Here is a 17,985-nt window from a genome sequence, read left to right as displayed (position 1 = left end):
ATACTATTGCAGAACAGGTTATCACTATAGTTACAAAGTTTACTGTACAGGATATATCTCTGAGATGGATATGATATTACAGTTCAAAGCCAGTTTAGTCAGTGATGAGCTTATTAAGCCTGGCTGTGAGAAGATGAACAGCTTTGAAAATAATTTCCTGCCAGGGGTCTACTTCCCCTCAACAACTTTAGTTATACCACTCACATTCTACCATGCACAGTTTCATCAATCCTTGGCAGACTGTTGACAGCATTCATAATCTTTGAATGTATTACCCCTCAGGTTGCTGTAGTTGGGGAAAAGGAGTATTATGTATAAATCATTAACCCTCTGTCTAAGTTTTTGCAAACTCAAAGGTAGTATATTTCAAAATTGGAATTGTGGGATGGCAGTGATCCCACATTTGAGGATGCAGAGAGACACATATTTCTATAAAATATCATAGATATTTGTTTTTAATTAGGTACTGCCATTGTCAACTAGAATGGCAGTATATTGAAACAGATAAGTTAAGCTGTGGGAAGCTTGGCTTCAAGGCAATGAAATAGAGCGGTTGCTGGCTGTATTCAGCAGAGACAAAAAGGCATCATGCCTCCTGTGCAGGTGACTTTGTCCACTACACCCCCCATATACCAGTTTACTTTTAGGAGCTTGATCCTCTGCTGCTTTTGTGCATGTTTGCTTGTGTACAGTTGCTCAAAGCTGTAATTCCTCATGATTGCTTGCTCACTATATCATATAGTATTGATGCATGTAGGGCCAAAATGAAGTATTTAGTTTTAAACCCAAGACCAAGGCATTCTAGAAACCGAGAGAAATTTGTGATTTTTAAATTTCATTATTGTTCTTCTTCCAATCTACAGTAATTTTGGAGTCAGAATAATAAAGTATGGAGTACAGGGTGGATATCATCCCTAGAAGAACACTTATTTTTGTTTCTGAGAGGTATGTGCTTGCACATAACTATTTTCTCTTTTGTGCACTATCATTTAAATAATTTACATGCTCAATGAATAGCTTTGTGCCGTAAGGCTTGAGCTGGTGTGTTTTGAGGAAATGGAGTTTAAGTCATCAAAGGGGAAGCCCATATGATACTTACCTCTGAGTTGCCACAAGTCAGAGAGATGGACCTTTATTTTCTCTCTACAGCAGTCAGGGTTGATAAATTTGCTGTCATACAAATTAGCTTCACTATATGTTACAAAAAAAAAATAAACACCTGAGACTGACCCCCAAATCTACAGTGCTGCTGAGTATATGCTCCATTTTAAGATAGCCGATCACCTTAGTGTCATGGCTCTTCCTATTGCTGTGACCACATCAACTCCTTAATCTCATCTTCATCACAAGAATGCAGATCATGTCTGCAGAGCACAATAAGAGATCAGTCTTCTGTCAGTAATAACTGGAAGCTATTTCTCACAATAAAATCTGTTCTTGCTCATGATCAAGCTTGTGTTGTTCTCTACAGGCTGCAGCTGTGTCAGTGTTGTCTATGGCCCAGAGAAGGGAGAGGATAGGTGGACATATCAGAAAAATGAAAGGTATCTGGCTCTGTATCAGCCAGGAAGGTTGCAGGCTAGAAGGCTGTGTTTAGATCAAGGTGTCATGGTGGTAGGCATCTGCCCTAGGTACGAATGGAAGATGCCTGGCTCTGTACTATTCAGACAGATTACATGCTAGGAAGCTTAGTTTAGATCCATATCTGTTGATGGTAGACAGCTGCCAAGGGTAGCAATGGAAGATACCAAGCTCTGTAACATCCAGGGAGGTTGAATGCTAGAAGTCTCAGTTTAGACCAATGTTTCATTATGGTAGACAAGTGTCTAATGGAGGGATGGAAGCTACATGGCTGACTGTTATAGATAACACAATGTACTGATACAGAAGTATTTCAAGGTGTTCTGTTGAGAGGGCAACACTGAATATGTCTGTTTCATTATTTGTTTTGCATACTGTATGCTTATTAAAAGCTGTAGCAGTACTTTATTTATGTATTTATTCACATTTGTTAACATGGAAATCCAATTGAATGAAAACCTCTTTTCAGTAGAGGCTCGGGGAGGAAATCTCTAGCAAAACAAACAAACAAACAAAAAAATCAAATATATTAACATTGCTATATACATGTAAATACTGTACATGGTGGAGAAAAGCTCCAGCACAACACAATGAGCAAAACTATTAACAACATCATATAAACATAATTACATAGTGGTCCACAAAGGAGTTACAAAGGACAGTAATGAATTTGCATGCAACAGTGAGTTACAGAAACATATATTATGTGTATAATTGACATATGATGCAGTAGATAAGCAACAGTGTGTACAACTGGGCGCAGTGGTTAATGTTGTTGCCTCACAGTAAGAGGCTCTCTGGTTTGATTCTTGGTTGGTGTGTCTTCTGTGTGGAGTTTGCATGTTCTCCCCACGTTTACTCGGGTTTCCTCCAGGTACTCCGGTTTCCTCCCACTATCCAAAGACATGCATCTGGAGCATTTCTCCCTGGGCCTCCTCTCAAAATAGCTTCTATCCTAGTTGGACTTTTCCGGTCAGCAAAAAATAATAATAATAAAATAATAATAACTATAGAATACAACTGTGAAAGCTTGATGTAGGCTAACACTGAAAATATGTATACAATAATGAAACCAGGATGTGCAAATGGAACATAACATTGGCATAGTGTGATTCAGTGAGTAATTCAGATCAGTGGAATTGAGGAAACTGGCATATTGTTAGTTGTAATTTCTTTTTTCTGTACAGAAGTAATGAATCTTATCTCCATAACTAGATGATTCAGTTAAGAAGCTCTCTCTAAAATCCCAAGAAATACTGTGTGTGTGTGTGTGTGTGTGTGTGTGTGTGTGTGTGTGTGTGTGTGTGTGTGTGTGTGTGTGTGTGTGTGTGCATGTGCGCGCATGTGTGTATGTTAATGCATATGCATGTCTGCGCACAAATGTGCATATGTGTGTGAATGTGAGGGAGTAAAGAATATTCCCCTGACTTCCAAACCTCTAGCAGATGAGTTATTTATACAAACAACAAGGCAGATTACTATCTGTCAAAGCAGAAAAGTGAATAAACTTGAAAACAAAGCTGAGGCGATGTAACTTAGATTTCCATATTATAAAGATTATAACTTAGTTGGATCATGCATTTTAGTTACTGTTGCAAAATAATGAGACAGTACTTTGGTAGAGAGCTGTTTATATAAGTCAACAGGCAAGCCATGTGTCTGTTTTACACATTCAGACAGCTATGACATTTTAATGGATTAGTTTCTTAACTGAAGTACTGCAGATTTAAATTTATTTTGTATAGTGGTGAATGACATAGGTCAACATTTGAGCTATTGTACCAGCGTAGAGATGATTCACCATCTTATTACATGATAAAATAATGACTGTCTGTCATGCTGTTCTAGAGTACATTACAGTAATTGTCTCCTATGTTTACTTACATTTTTATTTATGAAAGATTATTTTACAGAGAAGGATTGTCATATTTCTGAATTTCCCTGTTTTGTTTTGTTATTCTATTATAATTAACTATTCTGTCATTTAAAATGGTGGTTTCCCTATTTTATTTCTCATTCTGTCACAAATAAGTAACAATTCTATAATTCCATCATAATTAAGTAACTATTTGATCATGTAAAAAAGTAACTATTCCATTCTATTACATTGCCAAATGTTGTTTTCATTGTTGGGGGAATAAGAAATTTACCCTTGGCCTGGCACTCATGTTCCTTATGGACAGATGTATCTTATAAATGCCTGGCTATCAATGTCCTATTTGGATGTAGGACATCATTTTTCTTTTGGGAAAACTTGGTTAGGCTTAGAAAGGCCCCTCAGACTATTAGTCTATTGACAGTCTATGAATCTATGAATCCTTAAACTCCCATCCAAATGGTGGATGTATTTTCTTTGTCCACCAACATTTCTTTCTTTCTTGAAGTTTATTTGATATTTGGCTAACCTCTTGTGGCTAGTTTATAACAGAAAAAAGCCTCAGTGAATGCTGGTAAGTAGACTCAGTGGAAGTTGTGAAGTGGGAACAGCATTTGTAAACAATCTGTTCATTATATAAGCAGGCTATTTTTACATTTCTGAAGATGTGCATCCATACAGTGCATTGATTCAGAACACAACAATTTATGAGGATTACCATTGGGGTACACAGATGGCCTCCCCCCTTCCATTTCAGATAAGAAGGAAGAACAGGAGGAAGGGGAGGCCATTCCATAGGTATGGTGTGCACCATGACTTCTCTGGCACATCAATGAACCTGGAAATGGCACACCAAGCAGGAGCCATATTGTTAAGCAACTAAATGAGGATACAGTAAAATCATGAGTATAAAATGGTATAGCATTGTATACAAAATGCTTAGCGAAGGGCGTGGTTTGTCTGTGCTCCCATTATTGCATACTTTTCCTCATTCTGAAATGTAATAATCAGAAAATAAAATTTGTCATACAAAAGTCAAAGCCAAAGTCAAAGCAAACTTTATTGGCATTCAGAAATCACGCAAGTGCAAAAACTGAACACAATTCCATGTCTCTGGACTTTCATTCAGTTTTTGCACTTGTGTGATATAGTATCTTACTTTAGAGTTGAAATGGATCCATTTTTTTTGGAGGCAATGTTAAACTACATAAAAAATGCCTTTAAACATATGTCTTACCATGGCAAAACACTTCCTGACTATTCCAAATTAATGTTATGGAGACTGAAGCTTATGTAGCAGAATTTATTTTGAAATGACCCCTAAAAGTTATGTTTACTCAGTCCAATCCACACACATTTTTACCATTACCAGCTGTCTAGTTTTATGTTACCTTTGATTGTTCTGTTTTATTTATTTTCTGATTTAGGGTATTCATTTGGATATTCACTTTGGACAGAAGAAAGCAATTTAAATGCCATTTTTGTTCTGCTAACATAATTTTTACTTGTAAAATCATGCAAAAGGATGATTTCTCACAGAATCAGAGCTTTCATTTGACTTGTAGCGTGTTAAAAATTAGAATTTTTATTCTGCTGTGGGAAAGCAGCATCATTAGAAAAGGAGTGCTGCTGACCTAACGTGTTAGCCATTTAAAACTTATTTGTACGTGTTTAAAGACATCCAGACTTAGTCTCATTCCTTATTTAAGAGCTTAAATTGGTCAAAGGTTTTATAAATTAAAATGGAAGCCATGTTTGTAATGATAATCAGGCCAATTTGAGTAATATGGATCTTACAATAACATGATGATCAGAGCCTGAATCATTGTCGATTGTTACGCTAACATCAACAACCTCAGTAATGTAATGTTTCTGAGAGAAGCTCAGAAAATTTTACTTTGATCAGCACAAAGAGCACACCTGGATATTCTCTCACAATGCAGTTGCTTATATTCAGGTTCAAAATTATAACTGCATGTCGCACTTTCTAGCTTTGGTGGTGGGAGGTTGGCATTATGGTTAAAGTATTTGCCTTACAGACACAAAGTGCAGGGTTTGATTCTCAGATGGAGTAATTAGCTAGGCTTAAAATGGCCCACAAGGGCAGTTAGCTTAGTACTAATATATGAACCTATGAGGTGTGAAGCTGGTCATCTGTGACTATTACTAAATTTGTAGCTTGTAACTAGGTTTACTTTTTTATTGGCTCTATAGCTAGATTATTGAATCTAGAATCAGTGACCTAGCTACTAGAATTCTAAAGGTGCAAATGCTTGGACTTTAGCTAATCTGCCTTTAAATGCCCTGCATAATGTAACAGATTATGTGAGAAATGCCAGAAAGAAATGCTGTAAGATCTCGAAAATGAAACTCCAGAAACAATCTCAGAATGGAAACCATGAAGTAATATTTAAATAATATTTTCTTTGTGTATGGCTTTCTTGAAGCCGAGTTAAAGAGAAGTTTTTTTTTTTGTGAAAATAGCTGACGTTTTGCTAGACCCATCAATAAAACAGTAGATAGAGGTTGTTCATGATCAATACTTTGCTTCAGTGTTTCTCAGTCATTTCTTTATTTGTATGAAGTAATTGTATTTGTCTTTTTTTTTCTGATTTAGTCAAAATGACTCAACATTGCACGAAATTTTCTGGTCACTGGAAGGTACGTGATAATGGCCTTATTTTATGTAAATAGTGAAATCTTATTCTGTATGGAAATCAATTCCATCACTGTTTTAATGAAAGTGTTAGTAAAGCAACTGAGTAGAAATATACATATTTGCAATGCTCATAGAAACAGTAACCTGTATATAATCACTGAACACTGTTTCGTGTATTAATCTAAGATATGCTGTTAATGTACTGACAAAGAATCTATCATAGGCAGTTAGCAAAGGAAAAGGAACAACATATATCATCAAACAGTTTATGCATCAATAACATTATACAGATAAATCTGCATCTTTAGCTTGAGCCTTATGAAGCAATTAAGTGGCATTTATCTTTCTTCTCCATTGTTCCTAGTTGCCGTAGAAACCTCTCAGTGCCATCATGGTATGGTACTCTACAAAAACATTGCATCTAAACATTCAGCCTCCAAATAAATCAGTACTAGAAATGACAATTTATAAACACCATTAATGGATCGGTTAACAAAAGAACAAAAGTATATTTTCAGTATGAAGAAACATTCTAATTTTGTCATAAACTCAAGAAATGCTAATATGTATCTCTGTGTGGTTATGTGTGTATACAGAGAGATATATTTATGTGCCCTTGCAAACAGAAAGACATGAGGGCATAGGCATGCATGCATAAACACGCACATATACATACACACACACACACACACACACACACACACACACACACACACACACACACACACACACACACACACACACACACACACACACACACACACACACACACACACACACACACACACATACTTAGAAACTGTGTGTCAGCAGTGATTCCTTGTGAAAAAACAGCTATCAAAGAGTTCATCTTTGTTGAGCTGAACTCGACCATTTGACACTTTGTCCAGTTTAAACTTGAAGAGGTATGGGAAACACAAATGAGTATATGTATGCATGTGTGTGTTTGTCCACACATGTGTTTGTGTGTGTGTGTGTGTGTTTGTGTGTTAGGTTACAAAAATGTACACATCTCAATGCTCTATTAACATGTTAGATGCTTTTATGCTGGGCATGTTTTGTGCTTATAGTGGTATGTAATGTTTTGCTTTGTTTATCACAAAAAAGAAAGCAGGTAAATCCTCTGCTTCCTTTGTCAATAATCAAAATTAAAAGTGTACAAGAAATGAAACTTCTCATCTTTTAAATATCTTCGTGCTAACAAACTTTCATGTTAACATAACCATGCCATGATTTATCTTTGTAAAGCTATTTACATGTAAATTTAGCTGGCGTATTATTGATTAACTTGCACATTTTATGTGAGTTCCTAAAAAGACAACCAGGGCTTACTGTGGACATAACAAGGTGGGCCAAGTACAAATAGCACTTAAAAAGTTAACATGTGAGCTACCATAGTATGCAGACTACACAAAGCCATGCAACTGACTGAGTGCATAGTATCATAGTAAAACAGTGCTCAACAACGAGAACAGCTGTATTCCATGTTGGTCTATATGATGAATGTGCCATTTAAATGTGTTTGGTCTGCACTGAACATATGTTGATCCTTTTTAGAAAGAATGCAAATGCTTTATTTTCTCTATACACTCTTTTGAAATACATTTACGTGCAAGGTGTTATACATTTATGTTTTCATGAATTATTTAGTATTTTAATTGACTGATGCACATATGCTTATTGTGGTTAACTGTGCAAAGTCAGCTAGGTTATCTGTTTTAAGAGATGACTCGATAACATTAGGAAGGTTGACTGACCCACACAATCTCACACGTTCTGCAGCTGGAGAGAATCTAACCCCTGTCTGCACGGTGTTGTTTACTTATACATTTTACACTCACCAATTAATGTGAGTGGCATAGTATCTGCAATGAGAAAGTGAGAATATTTCATTTTAAATAACAGTGCACATACAGACACCACATTGTTTTTGTTTCATAACAGAAGGCAGCACAGAAGAAAAGTAGTACTGTAATAGAATTAAGGGTGGCTTTGAATCAGAGGTATGTAATGGTTCACATGCATGTAGTAATACAGAAACATAGTAGCAGCAAACTGGGCATGAGACAAGCAACAGCACAGTATCTTAACACAGACAAGGGTTAAGAAAAACAAAATGAACAATATCAGGACTGGACCACCATGAAAAAGTATAATGTTAAGACATAGGAATAGCTGCTGCGGTGGTGCAGCAGTTAGCGTTGTTGCCTCACAGCAAGAGGTTCTCCCGTTCGATTCACGGCTGGAGCACCTTCTGTGTGAAGTCTGCATGTCCTCCCCGTGGTCGAGTGATGTTAAAGACATGCAGGTAGGTGCGATCGTGAATGGGCATGCCTTCGTTGAAGGTTGGGCATTGAGCTGGCAACTTGGCACTGCGAAATCCACTGCCAATCATAAACGGACCGGAGTTCTGCTGTGGCGACCCCTAACCAGGAAAAGCCAAAAGACTTTAGTTAAGACATAGGAATGCACTACTATGATAACAGGTTAATAGGATGCTGAAAGTTAGCCAGTCGTATGCCTCTTCTGCTTTATCAAGATTTTGCCATATCTTTGTTGTCTGACATCTGATAGTTAATCATTTAGCAGGGTCAATGGTGAAAAAGGCTGTGGGTTCTTTTCTCACACCAGGAAAATGGATTGCTGACACTGCAGTGTGGAATAAGGGAGGTGCTGCACTCCTGAGTGTGTGTAATCCTTTGGATGAGATATTAAACTGATGTCTTGTCTGCTTGTGTTGGTATTAGCTCAGGTGGATGTTAAAGATCTTGTAGCACCTATTAAAAAGAGGAAGAGTTCTTTATTTAAACAGTGTTTACAATGTTATTTACAAATTTACATATTTGCAGTTTATATAATGTACAGTTTCCATGCTTTCCATTATTGTCAGTCATAAATATCCTTCTTTTTATTTTTATGTCAAACCTCTATCTTCACTATTCTTGTTTGACTCCCACTCCTTTTTCCACAGCCGCCATCTAAATTTTCTTAAAATTACCGATAGTTTTCATTTACCATTAAACATGATTTAATTTATCCTTTCAATCCAAATAGTCCACACAACTTAGAATAATCTTTTATCTGTTTTATTAACATATGCCTTATTTTTATGGCTGTAATATCCATACATAATCATATCTATATGTATTTCATTTACCTCCTTTATATTTTCAAAGAACTGTTTTTCACATAATTTTTTCCATAATTTTGCAACCCTTATAAAAGAAAACGTTCCATAATTTCTTCTTTACCATAATGTATACAAATTCTTTCACTGATTTTTTTATTTGGCATATTTCTTTTTACTGACAAATTATTAATCACTAATCTCCATAAAAAATCTTGAAATTCTGCTTGCTTATTACATCATGATTTGCATACATTTATAGCTTTAACCTTTTCATTCATTAGCTCAGCCCAACATTTAGCATCATAATTTTGTATCATGGGAATTTTATACCACACTTTCTCTCATTTTCTATGTCATTCATTTTTGTCATAAAATATTTTTTCTGTGTAACATCTCATTTCTTCTTTTAAACATTGTTTTCCTCTTTTGAAATTTTTTAACATATCCCAATGTCTCATATTTATATTTAGTACATTTACTACTAACTTTTAATTTTTATAATTTATCCAAAACAAAACTTTATATATGCAAACACAACAGCCACTAGTATCCAAATACCTCCGCTCCAATAAACCAGAGATAAAGAAATAAAAAACAGCATAGGCGAGGCTCCAGGTTAAAAGACAAAGTTTTAATAAATACAGAAGCGCTTTCACCAAATGCGTCATCAGGTGTGATTAAAAAAAAAAAAAACAGCGTAGGCAAGGCTCCAGGTTAAAAGACAAAGTTTTAATAAATACAGAAGCGCTTTCACCAAATGCTTCATCAAAGAAGCCACTTAAACAATTGCGTTTAATAGTCCTAAACCTCCATCTTCCTTATCCATGTATAAGACTCCTCTCTTCACTGGGTTCAATCTCAAACCCCATATAAAAGAAAAAGTTACTTTTTCATAGACTATTGGCAACCTATAGACACTAGCTATGTATCCAGTCTTTCCTAGCAGAACTGAATTAATAAAATAAACCTTTTTATTAAATGACAGCTTGTATGTTTTTCAAATACAACAAAGCTCCTTTACCTATTCTATTGCTCATCACTTACATTTTTATCCCCAAATTGCATTCCTAACACAAAGATTTCTTTAATCAAAAAAGAAGCTCCTCCTATCTTTATTATATCACGTAGTCCTTGACTGTTTTCTTTATTTAAAGTCATGCCTATTATGTTTAAACATTGATGTACATAATCTATTACTCCTTCCTTCATACTTTGTTTCTTGTAATCAATGTAATATCATCCACATAAGTAAACATTACTGGAATTTTTATCCCTTCATTAGTAATAGAAGTAGCACCTTTCATTTGCAAATTTACATCTCTAACTAATACATTCATAATGAATGCCAATAATATTCTACTCATAGGACACCCCTGACATATGACATTCTTTACATCTATTTGTTTGCTTAAACATCCATTCACTAAAATGCTTACTTTATTTTTATTATATGCAGAACATACATTCTTAAATTTCTCACTAATGTTATACTCTTCCAGTATTGCACACAAAAGTTCATGTTGTACTGTACCAAATACTTTATTGAAATCACCTGCCATAATCTTGGTTTTATCAGTTCTGTTTATAATATCATCCACAATTTCCCTTACTATTCATAATAATTCATGTGATGCGGTGCTGCAGTGTTGTTTTTTTTTTTTTTTTTACTATTACTGGTTCATTGAACTGGTAGTCGCAAAAGTGCACTTTCGTTTTAGTGCTGATTCACGTAACTGGGTTCGTACTTTTTCTTTTCAATAGGGTGAGCTTTCGATAAGAAAAAGTAGACCCATATGTGTATAAATATATATATATATATATATATATATATATATATGTTTTATATATATATATATATATATATATATATATATATATATATATATATATATATATATATATATATATGTGTGTGTGTGTGTGTGTGTGTGTGTGTGTGTGTGTGTGTGTGTATTATCTTCCATAATACATTTCATTTTACTTTCCATTCTCTTCTGAATTATTTTCTTAAAAAATCTTATAATCTGCATTGTTCAAAACTATAGGTCTCCAATTTTCAATTTTATTTTTATCTTCCTTTTTCCATACAATTGTAAGTATACAACAGCATAAACTTTTATACATAAAACCTTCATTTAACCACTCATTCATAACTTTTAAGAAGTGTTTTTTTCTGCCGATCCATAAAATTCTTATAAAATTGGTGTTCTATTTCATCTGGTCCTGCAAATGACTGTAAATTAACTTGTCCAAGTACCTTATCTAATTCATATAAGAAAATCTCATTTTTCATTTTTTTATTTTCTTGTTCTGTTGATTTTTTAACATGCCATTCTTTTTTGTACTTTTCTTTACATAATTTCTAACAATATTCATAATTTATTCCTGAGATCTTTTTACTTCTCCTCTATCATCTTTCATTTCTCTCATTATACCATTGTTTTCTTTAATTATACAACTCAAATAAGGTGATACCTGTTCACTTTTACCTTGTAAGATACATCTAAAGTATACCTATCTAATTTTCTCTTGATTCTTTTTATACATTCTCCATTATACCATATAATATTCTCTATTATTCCTTTCCAAATCCTTTAAAGCATATGTAAACATGGATTTTAATTTGTTTTTTCATTTTTCTTACATTTGACTGCCATTCTAAAAACATTTTTTTACATTTTTCTCTAAAAATTAGCCACCAGTCAGACCAGTTTTTGTAACACACTGTAGTGGAAATGTGATCTTTCCATTAATGCATACTGATTTTCTTTCTATTTTCATCCCATTATTTTTCGTTTATTCTTATTATTCATTTTCCTAACCTAATACAATCCTTATTTTCCTGTATCTCTATCCATATGGCTGAGTGACCTGAAAAGCCTATTCTAAGTGTCTCTCCCTTAGATATAGTTAAACCATGTGATATAAGAACATAATCTGTCAGTCTTATATACTCCTTGACTATATGTCCAGAAATTATTATTCCAAATCTTTAAATTGCCACATTTTATAACTTCAAAACAATTTAACATCATTTTCGCTCTTCTTTTTTTCCTCACAAATCACCATTAAAATCTCCCATTAATATTATAGTCATATTAATTACTACATAATCCAGAATTTTATGAATTCAATTTTCCCTTTCTTTACTTGTAACATAAGCATGCAATGCTATAATTCTAAATACCCGATTATGCCATCTGAGCTCTACAGTAGTTAATCTTCTCATCACTACCGATGTTTTATTCAATATTTTCACTGACTTCCTACAGAGTTCAAGTATACCAGAACATAATTCTTTTCCTAGGTTCCATATTTTATCTCCTCCCCAAAGTTTGTTTGTTTGTAATCTGTCTTCTTGTGTAAAAAATGTTACCTCTTCCAATATTATTATGTCAGCATCACACTTACTACACCAATTAAGAATGCCTATTCTACTTATATTTTTAATACTATTTACATTTAATGAAAGAACTCTAAAATTGTCATTATGTTTATGTCATAGCTTATCTCATTTGTTTTATCCATTTCCTTTCTTTTTCTCTTTTACACTTATCTCTTTAAACTTTATTTTTCTGTCTCTTACTCTTTTGCCAGTTGAATTCATTTTGCCTTTCACTATTTTCCATCTTATATCTTCCTCATTACTTACTTCAGAATCTTCTTCTGTTTCGTTTTTTTATCCTTTTCTTTATTTTTACCCTGATCTTGCTTTCCTACTTCCTCTTTATCTTCTACTGGGACTGCGTCTTCTCTCCATACACTGTCCTCACTTTTGTTTTCTTCTTCTTCATCCTTTTTCTCTAGAGTACAATCCATCTAAAAATGCCCTGTTTTGTTACATTTGTAACACTTCAAATCACACTTTTTTGCATCATGACCTGTTTCCCCACAAATATAACATTTTCTCTTATCACAGTTACTGATCTAATGATCATCTTGTTCACAGGAAAAACATGTTTTAGGTTGTTCCAAGTATTTTACAACACCTCTGTTATCTTCTACATTTATCATACTAGAGATATGAACATTTTTTTCTTTCTCCATTTCCAGTACAATATGACAGTCCCATCCATTAGTTTATAATCTTCTGTTATCATATACTTTGCTATTGTCCAAAGCTTCTTGATAAAGTTTGCTTAAATATTTCTTTACAGTCTCATTTTCAACTTCAGTTCAAAACTGAACATGTATTTTCTTTTTTTGTTTCTCATTGAAATGCTTTAACCACATAAAAGGTCCTTGGATTACAATTATTTTTCTTTACATACCCCTCAAAAAACTTTCCAGAAGAGAAACAATCTAAAAATAATGTCACAAAATGTCACTTTATGAATAAGAATAAAAGCTCTTTCACCATGAGCCTTTACTCACATTGGAACCATTAAATTATCCCAAATGCCACACCTATCCGTTTCTTTTTATTACATGTTCTGAATTCTTGCCATGAAGTTCCTTTGGTTGTAGATATTTACTTTCCTCTGTTCATCTCCTTTTGCTTTCCCTGCTGATTCCATTACAGTCTCAGCATATGATTTATTTTTCTGGCAGTCTTCTTTTAAAATGGTTTTCAATTCCTCAGATTGGATTTTGTCCCTAATTTTACCCTATGAAACATGTTTTCCACTCTCCTGCTCTCTCTGCAACAACACTTCCCCAAAAAAAAAACATCCTTTGTTGTTTTGAACTTTAGCATCTAATGAAACAAACAGTTTTTGCAGAAACAGCACCTCAGAATCCTGTAGAACCTCAAACACAGCACAGGCGTTCACATCTGTGCTATCTGCCATCTTGGAACACCTTGAGTGCTGTTTTCCTAGCCACCACTGCACTATGATCAGAACAAGTACTGTCCTAACGAGTAGGAGAATTTCCCTCGTGCCTTGTCCAAAGATCCCCTAGTAGCATAAACACTACCTAGGATCTCCACTGAAAAGAGACCACTAGCCTAGTGGGATTAACCCGATTAACATAGGGTAAATAAATAATTGTTTTCAGTGCACTCCTAAATGGGAGCCATTGCTGCATTATAAACTCTTCAAAAATGGGTTTCAGTTCAACTTCTGCCTGTGTGCTGAACTTTAACTTTCTTAAGACAGAAGTACCATTGTCAGGAAGTGTTAGCAGGAGCTATTAAGCAAAATAAGGTAGGAGTAGAAAGACAGAACTACTTTTGGAGCACTGATAACACATTTTTTCTGTCTGAATCTGCTCCCTCTTTACCATGCAGTCTTATTTCCTGCATAGTATATGTTTATATATTTTTCCTGCTTCAGTTTAAGCAGTTATATGACAGTCTAGTTGCTGATAAGTATACTAAGCAGGAGAGTTGAGGGTGGCTAAAATTGTTCCTTGATATCTGAAAATGTCTCCTAAACTATCATTTTATGGTAAGCAATCTGGTGATATGTGTGGCAGCGAAACATAGCCTTAAGGCTGATAGGTTACTGTTTAATTCAAGATGAGAGATGTGCAGTACCGTGCAGAAGAGTTGTGATGATTGCTGATAAATGTATGTCAAGCTTTCACAATGCAATATGAATAATGTTGTATACTCTACTGTGGTATAGGCAGTCCAGGTTCTATACTTTGTGTAACGTAAGTCCCATAAATTAACAATCTGATGCATGGCCAGTTATCCTGGATGTTTATTCCAATATCTTATTAAGGCTCTGTGTTACTGCACTTCTTTACCAAAGATAGAACATGTGGAGCAGTACTATTACTTAACATAGTGCCACTAACCCTGCATGTGAGCATGGAAGTTGAAGGGCTAATATTCCATTGGATGTATACTTTACTTTCTGGAATGGTTATGGATTCATTAACAGTATGATACTCTGTGGAGACTGGAGCTTACCTTCGGCATATGTATCTCCACAAGCATAGTATACCTCTTGTTGTCTGACCATAATCTAATTCTATTCTGCCTTAATCCAAAGCAAATAAAGATTTAGAGTTTTTATTTGTCCTCTCAGAAGTTACTTCATCCAGGGATTTAGTCCTGCTTCTCTCAAAAGGCAATGCACATGTATATTGGGTTCTCTATTTTCCATATGGGTGGGGAATACTGAATTTAATGGGCATGCTTGCTCTAGTCATATCTCCTTGCAGATAACACATTATGGCTCTTGAGATATGTATAAGATCTTGAGAGGTGTGACCCATACATATTGGTAGTTTAAAAGAAAATGTTTTTAAAGCTGAGGCCTAGATTGTTTACACTTCTGTAGTCTCTTTATTTTTATTTGTGCTGCTGCTTATAGAAGAAGAACTATATCATGCAAGAGACCAAAAGTTCATCACATTTAGCAAGGATAGAATTTGTGGTACCTGAGGCAATGGAGTGTTACTTATGGTCAAGATGATTCTTCTGCCAAAAGGCTCTATCTGACTACAGAGAATGAGGAGGCATAGTTTACATATACGTAAGGTGTCTATTTCTTTATTTACTTATTTTATTTGCTTCCCCTACCCAACCAGCCTCAGGTAGTTATTCCGTGACTTCATTGGTCACTCATCCCTAAATCCTTCATCTGCTCCTTACTGAGTATCATGGACATGACCCTTCACCAGGTGGGCCACCCAACTCCTCAGGGACTTATCCTAAAGAGTAACTTACTACAGTAACCCTCTACTAGGTTACAGAAGTGAGAAATACAATGGAGAAGAGCAAGCCTGTAGTCTGGCAGTCATCATTCTTGTGGTAGCTGGACACTCATTGATTATTTGTCCTAGCTGTGGGAGTATCTAGTACAATGATATCAGGGCATTGTTTCTACACTCCTGCATTAACTTGAGGTGACCTGCAAGGCTCCTGGTCTCCACCAGAGGTCAAACATGCATTAGGTTTTTTCCCCATACTCCTCCCCCCAAGGATAGGAAAGGTGGCCATTGGCTACTTTAACCTCTCCCCCGATCATTCCATTCCTGAACTTGGATTGCCAGCATTGTAGCTGGATGCCCTGCTTCTTTGACATTGGACTGGTAAAATGTGTCTTTTATTTTAGGTATACAATGAATATGTGCTAAGGCATGGTGCAGCATTTAGAATCAATTAGCAAGGAGAGAGACAGCAGATGTACACTACTCATCAGTTTACACAGAAACTAGTTCAGGCATATTCTTCCTACTAAGAAATGGTTTATGAAAGTACCCAACCAGTACAGCCTAAATGTTAGAAGGTAATTCAGTGTCAGTGGTGAAAAAACACTTAAAAAGAACACGATTATTTTATAAATGGAAACTGTCCTAAGGATATCAGAAACTTATTACTTTCACATGCCTTGGTGATTTTAGGTTCCCGTTTTCGGTGTTGGCACTACTTCTGCAGCTTATGTAATCACCAGGACAGAAGTAATTGATGAAAAGAAATAGTGTAATCTATCATCCAAGTGGTGTGTTCTTTACAATACTTCCACATAGGTCAGTCTATACGGCTTACCTCAGCTATAGAAAAATTAGGAGAACCACCATTCCATTTAGATCAGCCTATGTATTAGATGTCGTTATGAATAAAACTCAGTCATTTAATTCTAAGCTATTGTCTTTCAAACAAGGGCTTGACATAAAATTGTACTTGAAGAACTTTTACCACAGTACCCCAGAGCAATGAAAGAAATATGTAATAAAACAACACCTCCTCCTATTTTTATATTAAAGATTTAAAAAATGTTCTTAATGTCCATGTCAATCTCTGGCATATCACAGTCAAGTTAATACACAATTTATGTATTTTCACATCCTTTTAATGATTTAATCTTATTTGATTACAAAAGCACTTTTTGCACTTAGTAACTTTCACACTGATTGCCCAAGCTACACAAAAGTTACAATATTCACAGATTGCCTACAACTAAAACAAACATCAAATTGTGTTGTAGTAGATTATAAATGATCGCATAAAAAGTCAGACAAAAAAAAAAAAACATATACATGGTAGGATAATCTACATGTGAGGGTTTTGTCTTACACCACTGAAACCATGTGATGATCTATAACTTAGATTGCCAAAAGTAAGACAGACGTTGGTACTCTGCCAGTTGAGATTTATTTAAAAAACAGCAGTTTTTCTTACATAATGAATGCAAGGAGCAACAGCATGGAGATATGCACATTTTCCCTACAACATGAGTCTCTCTCACACACACACACACACACACACACACACACACACACACACACACACACACACACACACACACACACACGCACTGTGTTTTCACATTGCCATTTCAGTTTTGACAAAACCCATATATTTCCATTTTTTCATGGTGTAGTGGCTCTGGAATTTATTATATTATTTGGTGAGTGGGGTCTAGTGACATTTTCAGTAGGGTTACTACTCTTCCTTACAAAAACATTTACTTTGTAATATTGTGTCATCACAGTTTTGTGATTGTTATGTTCTGATTATGGCTGTTGTATTCTGAATCTGGCATCAAGTACCACAAAGCACACACAATGCATTTTTATTAAAATTATTTAAAATAGATTTGCTACAGTGACACAAAGAAAACAGATTGCATTTTTCAAATGTAAGCATGTTTTCTGGGAAAAATGGCACCATTCCACCAGTCGGTGTTCATTTCAAAGTATTATAAAGAGTAATAATAAACCTGCAGCATCAGACTTGCTACGCTCTTTTACTGAAGGGGGTACTTTTAAAACAGGTGTATTGCCTTAGTATTGCTGCAATGCTACTTTTCCTACTGGATTCTTATTGATGGCTTTACTCTC

At 34.9% G+C, this 17,985-nt stretch overlaps 2 protein-coding genes across 2 annotated transcripts in view; one reads left to right on the top strand and one right to left on the bottom strand.

Annotated features, from left to right (window-relative positions):
• The window catches only part of CRYBB1 (crystallin beta B1), a 651,488-nt gene that overhangs the window by 110,182 nt on the left and 523,321 nt on the right, over window positions 1–17,985 (bottom strand). The window lies entirely within an intron of this gene.
• Window positions 1–17,985, top strand: part of CRYBA4 (crystallin beta A4) — a 41,111-nt gene that overhangs the window by 2,074 nt on the left and 21,052 nt on the right. Inside the window, exon 2 of the mRNA XM_044068280.1 lies at window positions 6,075–6,118. Within this exon, the coding sequence (XP_043924215.1) occupies window positions 6,080–6,118 (39 nt within the window). The 5' untranslated portion in view covers window positions 6,075–6,079. The remainder of the gene's footprint in view (window positions 1–6,074; window positions 6,119–17,985) is intronic.

This window comes from Protopterus annectens, chromosome 4.part0 (assembly GCF_019279795.1).
Source record: "Protopterus annectens isolate FY-2018-M chromosome 4.part0, PAN1.0, whole genome shotgun sequence".
In the NCBI taxonomy this organism is placed as follows: Eukaryota; Metazoa; Chordata; order Ceratodontiformes; family Protopteridae; genus Protopterus; species Protopterus annectens.
Note: the sequence above shows the minus strand (reverse complement) of the source record. Positions and strands in the feature narration are given on the sequence as shown.